A 15,149-nucleotide genomic window follows, 5' to 3' on the forward strand; every position below is an offset into this window, starting at 1 on the left:
CTCTCTTCCCAGGGCACCGTGAGCTCAGCAACTACGATCGTTTTTGTGCTCCTTGATAACAGGACCATATCTGGTCGGAGGGAGGTCACTGCAACGTCCTGTGGGAAGACAAGCTTTCTTTTCAGGTCCACTCTTAACTCCCAGTCAGAGGCTTGTTGCAATAAAGAGGTCGAATTCTTGGCCACCGTTCTGGTCTTGTGAACCTTGTCTCCCCCTCTCACAAAACTTATAGCTTTGGGTGGGTAGACCTGCTTGTTGTTGGCTTTGACTCGTTGCTGTTCCACCCATTTGGCGATTTCTGTGAGGACCTTGTCGTGCCTCCATCTGTACCGCCCCTCTGCCAGTGCCTTTGGACAGCCAGTCAGGATATGGTTTAGCGTGCAGGAGACTGCTCCACATTGAATGCACGATGGATCTTCCTCTCCACCCCATATCTTTATGTTTCTTGGTGTTGGCAACAGATCAGTCACCGAGCGCAGGAGAAAGCTCAACCTCCCTTGGTTGATCTGCCACAGTTCTTTCCATGACAACGATCGCTCCTGTGCCTGATCCCACTGCGTCCAGCGACCCTGAGAGGCAAGTCCGATCGCTTTCACTTGCCGCTCCTCCTCTGCTGCCTCACGGACTCTTTGTACCACTAAACCTTTTCTGGTTCTGGCATCAGCCCTGCTCCACCTCTTCTCGCTGTAGTGTCCAAGGCCCAGGCGTCCCTGGCATACCACGCCCACGATTTCCTGGTGTTTCCAGTGAGATTCTGCTTCCATCACAGCTTGTTGAGGCTTCCACTTTCTACCACATTTGATGGTCTTGCTTGCATGCCTTACTTTCCCATCCTCAGACGAAAGGAGTGTACTGACTGCCGTTGCCTTGGCAGCTTTAAACTCCTCGACCACCGATGAAACTGGCAAAGAAAGCTTGGAGGTCCTGCAGTACAGATTGACTGCGCTGAATGATGGGGGGACTCCCAACCATTTTCGCAAGAACTTACTGCACAGTCTTTCCATTCCTTCCACCTGAGATACAGGAAAGTCGTAAAGCAAGAAAGGCCATTGCAGCCGGGGTATGATGCCAAATTGAAAACACCAGACTTTGAACCTCCCGAGCAGTTGGCTTTGCTCAATGGCCTTGAGCCAGGTATTCAACTGGGCCTTGGTATCGGTAAGATTACCATTGTCCTTTAAGGAGCTGTCATACTGCTTAGAGCCTTGAATGCTAAAGATGTTTCCTGTTAACTTTCCTTTCAAGATACTAAGGCTCCTTGACTTTTCTGGTTTAAACTGCAGGCGTGACCATGTTGCCATCTTATCCAGTTCACTCAAGATCCACTGTGTCCCCTGGATAGATGGAGTCATTACCGTCACCTCATCCATGAAAGCTCTGCAGGCGGGGTGTCTTGTGCCATCGTCTGCTTTCGGGCCTCTGCACTGCATTCCCCCTGCCTTAAGCAACAAATTCATAGCTGCTATAAAAAGGGTCACGGAAATTGTGCATCCTGCCATAATGCCCTTCTCAAGCCGTTGCCATTTGGTGGTGATGTTTCCCACAGTAAACCTCATCTGCAGTGCATTCATGTGTGCCATTACAAGCTCAACTACCTCTGATGGAACTCGGTAGTGATCCAATGCCTTTCGAATCAACTGATGTGGGACACTTGGGTAGGCTTTGGCAGGGTCCAGCCAAACAACAGAGAGTGTGTTGTTGTTACTTTTGGCTTCATTAATAAGTTGACTGATGACTGCCGTATGCTCCAGGCAGCCAGAATATCCTGGTACTCCTCCTTTCTGTACGCTGGGATCAATAAACTCGTTGGCAAGCAGGTATTTAGTTAACCTTTTGGCGATGATGGACCAGAAGATTTTCCCCTCATCCAGCAGGGAAATCTCCCGGAACTGGTCGAGTCTTGTGGAATTGAGCTCTTTTGCACATAACAGGGCAGTTCTATTTCCTCTTTTGCACATAACAGGGTCCCCCTTGGGTTTTCCTAATAGGTCCGCTGTGAATTGGAAAGGGTTGTTAAAAAAGGCTTTCCTCTTCCGGCGCTTCTCCCTCTGTTTCTCCCGTATGCTCTCAGCTCTCTGAAGCTGGATTAGTTTTTTCCGCGTCTCTACGCTGATCTCATCCAGGGCCACTCTTTCCTCATCACTTGCTTCCCGCCACCTTTTCTTTGATGTCTTTAGTATTTCTCGCAACTCCTTAATCTGCCGTTGTCTCCTACTAGGCCCTGCCGACTGCCTGGGGCTCTTGTCTTCTTTTACACCAAAGGTGTCGTAACAAGCCTGGTACACAACTTCAACCATGATCTTTATCTTCTTGACTGCATCTCGTTTCAGGGTGTTCTCCAAGATGGAATTTAAATCATTATCCAGTTGAGCCCATCTGCAGTCTGTTGCTGGTGGTAAATTCAAGCGTGGTTTCCTCTTGAAGTCTTCTGGACTTTCAGGTTCACAGTCTCTTCCTGTGCTCCGAGTAGATTGAGCAGAGAGGTCTGGGGCACTGTGGTTTGCCTCCTGGCCCTGGACCTCCTCCACCGACTGATGAACACCCTTAACAAACTTGGAGAGGTTACTCTGTGTAAGCTCAGGTGCTCTGCGTTGCTGACTCTGCTCTTTGCACTTGGACTTGCCTTGGTGGATCTTAACACCACGCTCATTCTTGAAAAGTCCTCCGCAGATGTTGCATCTTCTTTTGGCTTCGACCTTCTGTCTTTCCACATCCATTCTCATAATCCTTTTTCCATTTTCCAGGTCTTTAACAATCGATCCGTCCGATGGCAGATTATATGACTGTGTAACAATATGGTTTGTTTCTATTTATAAAACAGTTAATTCCAGTCCTTGATTCTGATTGGTCAATAGTTGTACTTTACACCACTTTGCATTGTGCTTAATAGATTTAGATAAATCTTTTTTTACACAATCAACATACACATCTTTGCTACAAATGAACACTTAAAGTTTGTTTTTATTAATCTGTCTATCTATATACAGTAGTTTATACCCCTGTGTAGTTTGTTGTTGGGATGTGCTACTGTATGTTTTTCCTTGTTTCTTAAATTCAACACACATTGCAATTAAATGCTGCCTCCCTCTGTCTCATCTCTGCAACAGCATCACTGAATTGGCCAATCAGAGCTGTCATGACATCATCATTTAGATTCAGAGTTTGTCTGAAAACAATCTGCCGCGGAAATGAGCAATCATAAGCATAGACACAATATTTCTTTTTGTATTTTAAAGTGTTAGTGTTTCAGTTTTGTTGGCTGATATGATGAAGGTCTTTGACTTTATACTGAAATCTGTGTGAAAAAGCAACATCACACAACAGCAGAAGTTGTCGATTATTTATCTTATTGTAGAAATAAACTCTTCACATTCATAAACATTTGTACAGGATTAATTTATTCCTCAGATGAAAGTTTCTGATAACATGAAGATTACAGAGATTACATTATTCAGTTCATGTGATCTTAATATTGAGACATCAGTGAGGATCTTCAGATCTCTTAGAATAAAACAGATTTCTGAAATAAACTGATATGACTCCACGGTAAACAACTTAATGTTTATTGTTTAAACTGTAATGGGTTTTTCTCTTTCTTCTTTTCAGTGTTGATTTTGAACATCCACTTTGAACAAACTGAAGGTGATTCACTTTAATATAGATCAGTTTTGTATTAATGTATTTGTGACAAAAACAGTACGGCTCACTTTATATGATATTTGTTGTATTTAAGTAAGTAGGCATCATTATGAAATTAAACCATATTTTGGAGGCAAAAAGGGTTAATATTTTCAGATATTTCAGAAAGTGCTCCAGAAAGTGCAGTGCATGTGTTTTGTAAAGCAAATCGATAAGGTTACTCACTTAACCCTGGTTCCCTGAAATAACGGGAACGAGCATTGTGTAGCTTGCCGTGCTTAAAACGTCACACAGCGAGTGTTATTTGACTACGTGCTTCAGTCGAGTAATGGTAAGCTATGGCATTCTCTCCGGACTTATATAAGGCGTAAGCCCCGCCACATGAACTCATGTTTAAATTCACTCATCAGGACTAATTTGACACATTTCAATCTGTAGTTTACCAGGTTAGTTTTTTATATTAAATCAAACAATACATTGTTTATCTCAAAAATGGGTAGGTTTTTTCAAAAATAAGAAATTGAACTGTCTGAAAATTGACTTTTGTCAGAGATCAGATTCAGAACGATGATCAAAACATCCACTATGTTTTACTGAGTTTAATTGTTTTTGGCCTCAGTGGATGCTTATAACTGTTTTATAAGTTGGGTTAGAGCACTGAAAAAAATGATTCATTGAATTTAATCAATTTTTTTAAGGTAAGTGGTTGCAATCAATTTATTTAAGCTACATTTAAACAAAAGTTTTATATTTTATTTTACGTTACTAATCTTGTTTGTTTAAATGTAGCTTAAATCAATTGATTGCAACCACTTACCTTAAAAAAAATGATTAAATTCAATGAATCATTTTTTTCAGTGAGCGCCATCTAATGGAAATATGGATTGCCGTGGGGTAAGTGTTTTCTCTTAATTGACGAGATAACTTGTCAATGGGAGGAAAGAGTCAGACAAACTCTTATATCTTCTGTCAAGCTGTTCCACATGATTTCTGAATCCTGTTTTATCAACAGTATAAATAGGAATGTTAAAATATAGTTTTATTTATAGACCTACGTGTAATTCTAACATTCATATTACTATTACTAATAAAAATTAATATTAATATCACTAATACCTTTTTCTTAAGCAAATCCTGTGGTAACACTTAAAAATAAGGTTGTATTTGTTAACAATAGTTAATGCATTAGCTAACATGAACTAACAATGATCAATACTTCTACTTCTATATTAATATCAGTTCATGTTAGCTAATGCACTTCCTACATTTATAAAATCAAGCGTTGTTAACAATGTTAACGAGCAAAATGTTGTGTCTCTCCCGGTAAGTTCGGTGTGTGTTCGCATGCTCTCTGTCTTTCAATGAAATGGGTGCGACGCAAAGTGAGCTCTTGTGTCACATTAGCCCCTTTTACACAGTAATTCCAGTAAATTTCCATGAATTTACCAGAATGAATTTACCAGTAAATACAAAAATGTGCTGTTCACACATGCAGTGACGTTCCGTCTTTTTACCAGTAAGACATCATTCACACATCAGTATTAAAATACCGGTAAACTCGGAGAGAAAGCGGAAGTTACCTGTGGTGCTGCGAGCTCAGTGTTGTTTTTCAAAACAATCCACGTTCTTCATATCCACGGCCCGTTTTTTGTTGTTTCTATGTCTGTGTTAAACGCTGACGTTGCGAAGTTGCTCATGACCAAACAACATTGCATTAGGCAACGTAAAACCGAAACTGCATCTTAATGACAGCTTCACAGAGGGCGTGATAAGTACGTCGGCAATTCTGCAAGTAATGGTAAGCTATTTTAAACAACTTTGTTGTAAATGTGGACCTAAACTTTAGATGTGGCCCGTAGTGTTCAAGCCCTACCCAACCCCAACCCGACAATGCCTTCAATTTTTTCAGCCCGAACCCGACCCGAGACGAATATCAATCACTTTTAAGCTCTCTCTGACGCGTGCGCTCTTTGATGCGCGCTGTCTCTGCTACACACGCAAACACACACACACAATGAGGAGAGACGCTAAAATAAGCCCGAGCCCGACCCAAGCCCGGTCTGTAAAAAAAAACGTCCCGAGCCCCGACAGGCTTGCAGGGCTCTTCATATTCGGTTTATGTTTTGAATGTTAAGTCGGGTCCAGGTTGGTCTTAGTTTAATTACTTTGGGTTAATATTGTGTGTAACCTGAGTCGATCGGAGAATGGCCGCGAGAGCTACCGCGCTAAAGATTATGTGCAGTTTCAGCATGCCTCTGGTTTCTATTGCGATAACAGCTGGCTCTTGTTTTGAAAGTCACAACCATGCACTGAATTTTCTTTCTCCCATTTTTTATAATATTATTGTTATTAATAAACCATATCTTTTCTAAAATCTAAAAAGTTTGCACAGAGATGGTAGCAAAAGGCTAATGCTAATGATAATTAGCCTAAGTGTCAAGCACATTGCACTAAACGAGCAAAGCTCAAGCTGACTCAAGATTACAGATGTGTCACACATTACTAGTTCTTTGTCACATGTATAGTAGACCATTTTTTGTCGGTGGGTAATTGCCCTTTTCACTAGCTACCACCTAAAGATCTGTGGGAAACACTGCGGCCACATTATAAATAACAAAATACCAAACCATGAGTCTGCTGCTTCCCTTACGAAAATTAACCATGGTTTTACTACAGTTAAGACCAAAAAAACATGGTTACTGTAGTAAAACCATGGTTACCATAAAATAACCATGGTTTTGACAACCATGGTTTTCAAAAACCATAGTTAAACCATGGTTAGTGTAGTAAAACCATGGTTTTGCTCATAGTAATCAATTGACCAAAAAACAATGGTTACTACACCTTTACCACAATAAAACCATGGTTAATTTTCGTAAGGGTTATACATTGTGTACTGTGTGTGTACTAAAGCTTTGATTAAATATTATGTTATCTTAACAGCTTTATCCAGACCTACGGTGAGAGTAACACCACACAGTCCTGTATTCACTGGAGAGACAGTCACTCTGAAGTGTGAGATAGAGGATCAGTACAGATCATTAAACTGGAGATTTCAGTGGGCTAACAGTCATACTTCAGTTTTAAAGTCTGGGCATTACACTATAAACAGAGACACTCTCACTATCAATAGAGTTACTGAATCTGATCAGAATTGGTTCTGGTGTAGGGGAGAGATACAAGGACGACCACAGACTTCACTATCAAGCTCTACTGTTTATCTCACTGTGAAGGGTGAGTTTAATGTTGCTGTATAATGAGGAAATAAAGACAGACGCATCTCATGTGTATAATATACATTATAGGGTTAAAATTAAGCAGAGTTTAGAGCTACAGTAATCTAGGGTTTGTTGATCTCGGTTTAATTTTAATTTGAGTTGTTGTGCATCACCACCACCATTTACACCAATTAAATTTTTTTAGATTAAAACTTTAGCCTGTATTAAACCCTTCATCTGTGACAATGTTTACGTTGGAAAATATGGAAATATGAAAAAAAAGGAAATATGTTTTGCAAGTCACAAGTAAAGGGGGTCGCACACCGACGCGCAGCTCAGCGCCGCAAAGCTGTTCTAAAAATTTCTAACACATTCTAGTTTCTATAGTTTTCTCTGTACGCACATCTGTCCGTGGTGCCCAGCTACAACTTAGGAAGTTGGTGAGCGCCACTCACATAGTTTAACATTAAATAACATCATATTTGTCCCAAATCATTAATGATTAACATTGGCTGCTAACGTATATTTTGCATTTTGAAGTAGACGCTATCTGATTAGCTTGCGCTATTTAATTGGCCCAGTCACAAATGGCACACTTGATTTGTGGACCTCCTCAGAGTCCACACTTTGATGACTTCATGTAGGGCAGACCTTAGGAACCCTTGACGCGAGTCCAAGAGGGCGCACTGGAGTAGTATTTTGGCACAGACTCGAGTGTCATGTCGGAAATACGAAGAGAAGTTGCCCATCAGTGTGAACTCCTCTTTTCCGTTGTCTGATTGGTCTTATTGCTCTTTCGCAAGGACTTCTGGGTTGGAAAAGTGCACGAACCCTGCTGCAGTGTGGGCTTCCGTGAAGATAGCATCAAGGGTGTAAAGGGGATGCTGATGAGCACATTTCGGAGCATAAAAATGACAGAAGGGACACCCTACGGACTCGTAGACTAAGCGAGAATGCGCAATTTAAGGCCACGAGACTGAAAGTCCACATAAAGTGCGCCATTTGGGACTGGGCCATTCTTTTGGAGCGATCAGCCTTTATCCCGTCACGTGTTTTTCAAAATGATGTCTTTGTATGTGCTGCAAGGTAAGGAGGGTATCCCGGACTTGACGCTTCAAAGCCGACAAGACATGATACACTGTCAAAAATAAAGGCACAAAAGCTGTCACTGGGACGGTACCCTTTGAAAAAGGTCCTAATATGTACCATTTAGGTACAAATATGTATCTTTGAATTACCAATGTGTACCTTTGAAGTACTAATATGCACTATTTGGGTACAAAAGTGTACCTTTTTGAGAGGGTACTGTCCCAGTGACAACTTGTGTACCTTTATTTCTGAGAGAGTACTGAGTTGCGGATTATAACCCCACATTGCAGTGCCAAATGTGTGCAGTGTAAAATAAAACAGAGTTAGTGTGAAATAAAGACTATTATGTCAGTGATTATGTTGCATCATGTAGGGGCGGTTTCCCGAACAGGGATTAGACTAGTCCTAGACTAAAACATTTTTAGGAGCTGTCCAAACTGAAAACAACTTGCACTTACATATCTAAAAATACATCAGTGGCCTTTGTTTTGCTTCAAAATGCACACAGGTAATGTTTTTAGTAAGGCATGTTTGTTAAGACTACTTATATTTCCTAATTAAACTAAGGCCTAGTCCTGGATTAAGCTAATCCCTGTTCGGGAAACCGCCCCTAAGTGTGTTGATCTCATTTTCTTCTTTCGTCAGCTTCACCCAGAGTTACAGTGCGAGTAACACCAGACAGATTTGTATTCACTGGAGAGACAGTCACTCTGAAGTGTGAGATAGAGGATCAGTACAGATCTTTAAACTGGAGATATCAATGGTATAAAGGAACAACAAAACTCTCTAAGTTTGAGCGTTACACCATAAACACAGACTCTCTCACTATCAATGGAGTTACTGAATCTGATCAGAGTAAGTTCATGTGTGGAGTAGAGAGAGACGGACGACCACAATATTCACTATCAAGCTCTACTGTGGATCTCACTGTGAAAGGTGAGTTCAATGTTGCTGTAAAATAGAGAAATATACACTCTAAAAACGGCTGGGTTATTTTTGACCCATAATGGGTAAATATTGGACAGAACACACCGCTGGGTTAAAATTGACACAATGCTGGGTTGTTTTAACCCAACTGTTGGGTTAGTATAATCCATGGTTACAAACTTTCTGTTTGTGTCTAATCTGAGACGTTAATCTGAACAAGTTATTTGTCCCAAACGCCTGTTCAATCCAAATGGACGGATACCCCCCATTTTAGAATCTTTTTTCCATTACTCTAGACCAGTGTTTCTCAAACTTTTTCAGCCCAAGGACCACTTTATCTTCCAATTTTTTTCTGAGGACCACCTAACAGAATCCCACTTTAACACGCCCCCAAAAAACAACAAAATAGGAAGGATAAGCTAAATTTAAGTTTAATATGCAACTGTTTCAAGTAAAAAAAACTAATTTTTTAAACAAATATGTAATGCTATGTTCAGAAATTACTATATGAATTTTATTTTATTTGAAAAAGTAAATGTGAAATGAGTTACAGCTTAATATGAACAATAAACTGCACATATGAAAAAAACTGCAATTAAACATAGCATAACAGCCTAGGTCCCACTCAATGTCATTTCAAAGAGCCATTAGTTTAAAACTGAGGTGGTGGGTATATGAAGTCTATGATTGTAACTATGGTAACAATAAAATGCTGAAAAAAATGTCCAAAATCACTCAAATTACAGGGATTTTACACATGAAACAAAAACTAGTACATTACAAAACTTATAGATCTGTGGATTTTAGCTGCTTTCAGTTGAAGCTTGATCCTTCTTTTGACTCCTCTTTGGTTTAGCCACCAATCCATTTTTTACGTTATTAAAACAGAATGGCAAAAACTGATATCACAGTTTTGCAAGTGCATTAAAAATCTATTTAAATAAGTGACGATTGTATAAACACTTGCCTAGTTTAGGTCATCTTTTGGCGGACCACTGGGGGGGTTTGACGAACCACTAGAGAATTACTGCTCTAGACTTACAGTCATGGCCAAAAGTGTTGGCACTCTTGGTAAATATAAGCAAAAAAAGCTATTAAAAAGAACCTACAATGTTTCTTCTTTAAGGCTTTCATTTAAAAAAAATCACAAAAAAATGATGTTTCATTGAAATAAAACAGTTGAAAGTGTGGGGGGAAATTAAATTATGAATTAAATGTTTTTCTCTAATACACACTGGACACAGTCATTGGCAGTGGCACCCCTTGAATTTTTTTCTGAGTAAAATAGCTCTGATATCAACATTGATATTAACATTTTTTAGTGAACCGTGGTGACTTGAAACATGATGTTGTCCAGGCATGGCTTCACGAGAGTGAATTTATTAATAAATATTAAGTAACACAAATTTAAAGTTCCCATAATCTGTCATCATTTGTACTCTTTTATGATGGGTAAATCGAAAGGGTCGTCTTCATCACTAAACACATAACTATGTTAAAAAAAACAGATAAGTGGTATAATTTGGAGCAAAATTATTATATTTTAAAATGATGACATTTCTATTATAAATTCTGGGATATTTTGACAGAGAGTATTTGTTTTTTTCTTGTTACAGATTACATTATGGTTGATTGTTGATTAATGATGATCTGTGTTAGTTTATGCCACAGTCATCAGAGATTATGACAGGTTAACTGTATTTTACACATATGGTTCTTGCATTTGTATGCTTAAATGATTATTAGATCATAATGATTTTTATTTAAGTATTTTTAACTTGCAACAATAAATAGTGTGCAGGATTATTTGTTAATTGACTTCTAAATTTTTTTTTATCTTAACAGGTAATTATTTTAATTTTAATAAAATCACTTCTGTTCTTATTATCCTTCAGAAATGTCAACAACAACAGCATTTTATGATTTAGGTTTTTGATTTCATTTTAACAGAATCTGCTGAGATTTATAAGCTTATTTTCTTCTTTCCTCAGCTTTACCCAGAGCTACAGTGAGAGTAACACCAGACAGATCTGTGTTCATTGGAGAGACAGTCACTCTGAAGTGTGAGATAGAGGATCAGTACAGATCTTTAAACTGGAGATATCAGTGGTATAAAAACACAACTGGAACTTCAGTGTTTGTGGGAAACATCTACACCATCATCTCACCATCAGATCAGGATGAGTTCGTGTGTAGAGGAGAGAGAGATGGACGACCCTCATACTCACAGGACAGTAATCTTGTGACTCTCTCTGTTAAAGGTCAGAATGTGATTGGTTCATTTTTTAAATCATTTTTCATTTATTTGTCAAAAATGTACTGCCAATTTAAGTCACTTTTTATTTGATAAAAGATATTTGACAAAGAACCATTGGTTTCCTTTCCTCACCAAGTTTAAATAGCATGCAGGACTTTTTCTCTTTTCATTTAGTTATTTTTGATATTGGGCTTTGCCATTATCCTACGCACCTGTTAATGATTAAGTGTGCTGGATTATTTGTTCATTGACTTTTCATTGATTATTTGTTCATCAAAACTTTTTTTTCTGATTTAACACAACAGATATGTGATGAGATTTTAACTTCATTTTCTTCTTTCCTCAGCTTTACCCAGAGCTACAGTGAGTGAAACACCAAAAAGTCCCATTTTCATTGGAGAGACAGTCAATCTGACGTGTGAGATAGAGGATCAGTACAGATCATTAAACTGGACATATCTGTGGTATAAAAACACAACTGAAGTGTTTAACACTGTAAACAGAGACTCTCTCACTATCACTCAAGTTACTGAATCTGATCAGGATGAGTTCAGCTGTAGTGCAGAGATACAAGGACGACCACAAACTTCACTATCAAGCTCTGCTGTTTATCTCACTGTGAAAGGTGAGTTCAGTATTAATGTTGTTGTAAAATAGAGAAGTAATGACAGAAGCATCTTGTGTGAAATATAAGCGATATAATAGAGCTTTTAACCAAGGTTATCTTCATTTTAAACTCTGCTATTAACCCCAGGAAGAGGACTGTTTTACACTTAAAAAGTGGGGTTATCACCTCATTGGTTTTAGTTTAGTGTGAGAGGATTGTGGTAGTCTCCATGTTCTGTGTTGGAAACACATGGCCATTGTTTGTTTCTGTGTGCCATGTTGTTTTCTTGTTTAAACAGCACACTAACACAGAATCTGAACAACAGAAGACAAAGGGAAAATCACAACTGTAGCTAGAATGAAGAATACAATGTTATTATTCATTTGATTATATTTCTGTTCCTAAATACTATTATACTTTATTTGTAACTTTGTTCTTTTCTTTTTATATATAATGTCTTGATTTGTTCTTATTTATTTTCCTTATTTCCCTTTTTTTGCTGATCTGAAAATTTGACTCATGAATCAAAAAATTAAATTAAATTTGTTTAACCACTACTTTATTGTAAAATTATGTCATTTGAGAGTAGGAATTAAGGTCCACCCTATTTCGCCACTGGTACACCAATAGATTATTGCTAAAAATCATTAATACAAACTTTGTTTCTCCCAAAAAAAAGTCCAAAATTTAAATTCTCTAATATCAGGTTCAGTAACAACACGCCTGTGGGCCTGACCTGTGTAACTCAAATTTTACTTATTCATCTAAATAAAAAAATATAAATGTATAATATTTTAATTGAGCTAAACTGACTAATATGGTCATACAATGAATGCCCATGTGCATTTTGTTTTCAGTGCATATCAGATAACAACTTGAAAGACTTAAGACTTTATATTACTGTACTATTAGTCAAATAGTATGATATATCTGAAATGTAACAGTACGTATTATACATTTTTCTGAAAACAATGAACATCAGTATTATGACAATAAATTAGTAAAATTTAGAGTTATGATGGTGAGGAGATGGATTCATGTTGAATCTCACAGATCCCCAAGAGTCTTAATCTTTGAGATTTCCTACTTGCAGTAATCATTAAGTCTTTAACATTATAATTAGAGTCTGTAGAGGCACCTAAACCCTCTTTTCTGTTACACATTCATTTCATTATTTTTATTAATAACCCATTAAGCCATATTGATATGTATAAGATCATCCTTTAAATTGTTTTTTAAAAATTAAAGTCTAGTTTCAGTAGATCTCTCTATTCATCAGGAAATTTACTAAATCTTTACTCAAATATCACCCTGGTGTGAGCTAATACTTCAGATTAACCATGAGGCAGATACAGAGATAAGGGGAAAACTGCAGGCAGGAGACAAAGTGATGTAAATATAATAAAGATGGCTTATTGAATGATCTTAGTTGCTTCGGTGCATGGTTGGCTTTGTTGATGGTTGGACTAATTCTGTCTAACTTCATCTAACTAGTAACAGATTAAGCAGGTGTTATTATACCAAACACAAACCGTAGACGAATGGTTTCAGTAAACTGTGCTGTGATTGGATATTTACATCACCAATGGTGGTTCACCATTTATTCACTTTGTTAAAATTAATTTACAGTACATACTTTAGTAATAAATTGCGTCATGACCATTATTTTCTAAAACACTGAACAAGTGGTAATTGCAATTACAGAGGTTAAAACCTGTAATGTAAAACAGCAAATATATTTTGTAATTAAGTAATTACATTAATATGTGTGAATTGTTTGTCATTGTACAGAAAGACCAACACCTGAAGTGTCTGTTTGGCCTGATGAAGATGTATACAGTGGAGAAACTGTCAATCTTATATGTGTCATCAATGAAGGAGGTGTCAGCAGCTGGCAGTACAGCTGGAATAAAAATTCATCACTTTACCACATCAGTGACCTTCAGAATTATACAATCAGATCTGTTACTGAGTCTGACGCAGGTAAATACACCTGTAGAGGAAATGAGACCAATGGATCACGATACTCACACATCAGTAATGCAGTTACACTGACAGTATCAGGTGAGTCTGTTTATCTCTTTTCACCGTCATACACAATATAAAGTCATATTTAACACACAATTACAAATTAGATTTTTTAGGTTTTAAAAAAGTTTAGTGTGATCACAGCTTTATAAATTCTCCAAAAGCTAGAACGAATTTCGGTTCACTTATGGTACATTCACACCAGCCGGGACGCTTGAACATTTTGAGTTTACTCGCTTCATTCGTGCGTGAAATTCTAGTCATTCGAGACATTCACATGAAAACTTGTGTCATGGGAGGGGCTTCTGCGACTCTGCTCGCTTCCTCTCATCACGTCAGTACTACAGCAAGGTCCTGATTGGTTAACACAGCAAGGAAATCCGCAGAATTTTCAACTTGCGTGTTTCCCGCGACAACGCTCAATTAGTGCGGAACGCGACATCCACGCCGCAGGATGCCTAATCGCGTCTTTGCATTGACATGTAAATCACCTGCGCTTGCCGCCTCTACCGCGTCTGGTGTGAACACCCAGTTAGCGGACTTCGGAGGCTGCGGCCTTCGAATTGGGATACAGCTATAGTAACAATCCCTCAGCTCAGGGGCGTGGCTACCTCAGTAGCAATCTCACCAACTAGACATCACCAGAACAGTAATAAAAGGATTAATATTATGAGGTGGTAAAGAAACTTACGTTTACCTCATAGATGTTAAATAATAGCAATAGCCAATTTTGAGTGGACGTAATAATACCTATAGTAAATCCATGTGCCTCGGAACTTCCGAGTCGGAAGGAAATAAAATGTGGGTGGTTCCCCCCAGAAAAATTTTACTGGGAGATTGCAGTAGTAGTAATTAAATTTTAACTTGAGCTTAAGTTTGGTAGGTACAAAATAAGTTAAAATAGTTCCATGATGTTGCTGATGATAAAGTAACAAATTATGGCTACATATCGTTGCTGTCGTACAGAAACTTTATACAGAAATGATGTGAAGTGATTTACTGCATAATAAAATCTGTTTATCTTTCAGGTGCTCTTCATGTGAAGATGTTTGGCTTCAACATGATCACTTTTCTGCTGGCAGTTTCTCCATATTTGTTAGCGACAGTCGTGCTGGTTGTCAAATGCTGTAGACTGAGAGGTGAAACTTCTGGCTGATTTTTTAGGTTGTTATATTTACTATTGTGTCTAAAGCAACATATAATGTCCAGTTAATGTCAATAATTGTTTTTGTGTGTATTTATCAGTTCTTCACTCATCTGTTGAAGATCAGTTGCAATATGCAGTAAGAGAAGATGAAACATCAATCTGATATAAATGTGTTGTGAGTGCAGTGAAGCATCAGTCTGTGATCTCTCAATAACACATTCACAATATATATACTCA

General features: G+C 38.2%; 2 protein-coding genes across 2 annotated transcripts in view; both read left to right on the forward strand.

Annotated features, from left to right (window-relative positions):
* LOC129425551 (Fc receptor-like protein 5) overlaps positions 1-15,149 on the forward strand; it is a 199,026-nt gene that overhangs the window by 5,425 nt on the left and 178,452 nt on the right. The gene's annotated exons all lie outside the window — the stretch shown is intronic.
* On the forward strand, positions 3,427-11,443 carry LOC141351257 (B-cell receptor CD22-like). Its single transcript, XM_073857904.1, has 6 exons — positions 3,427-3,460; positions 3,607-3,642; positions 6,583-6,873; positions 8,592-8,882; positions 10,865-11,134; positions 11,436-11,443. The coding sequence occupies exons 1-6, from the start codon at positions 3,427-3,429 to the stop codon at positions 11,441-11,443; spliced, it is 930 nt and encodes a 309-aa protein (XP_073714005.1).

Source organism: Misgurnus anguillicaudatus, chromosome 19 (assembly GCF_027580225.2).
Source record: "Misgurnus anguillicaudatus chromosome 19, ASM2758022v2, whole genome shotgun sequence".
NCBI classification, from domain to species: domain Eukaryota; kingdom Metazoa; phylum Chordata; class Actinopteri; order Cypriniformes; family Cobitidae; genus Misgurnus; species Misgurnus anguillicaudatus.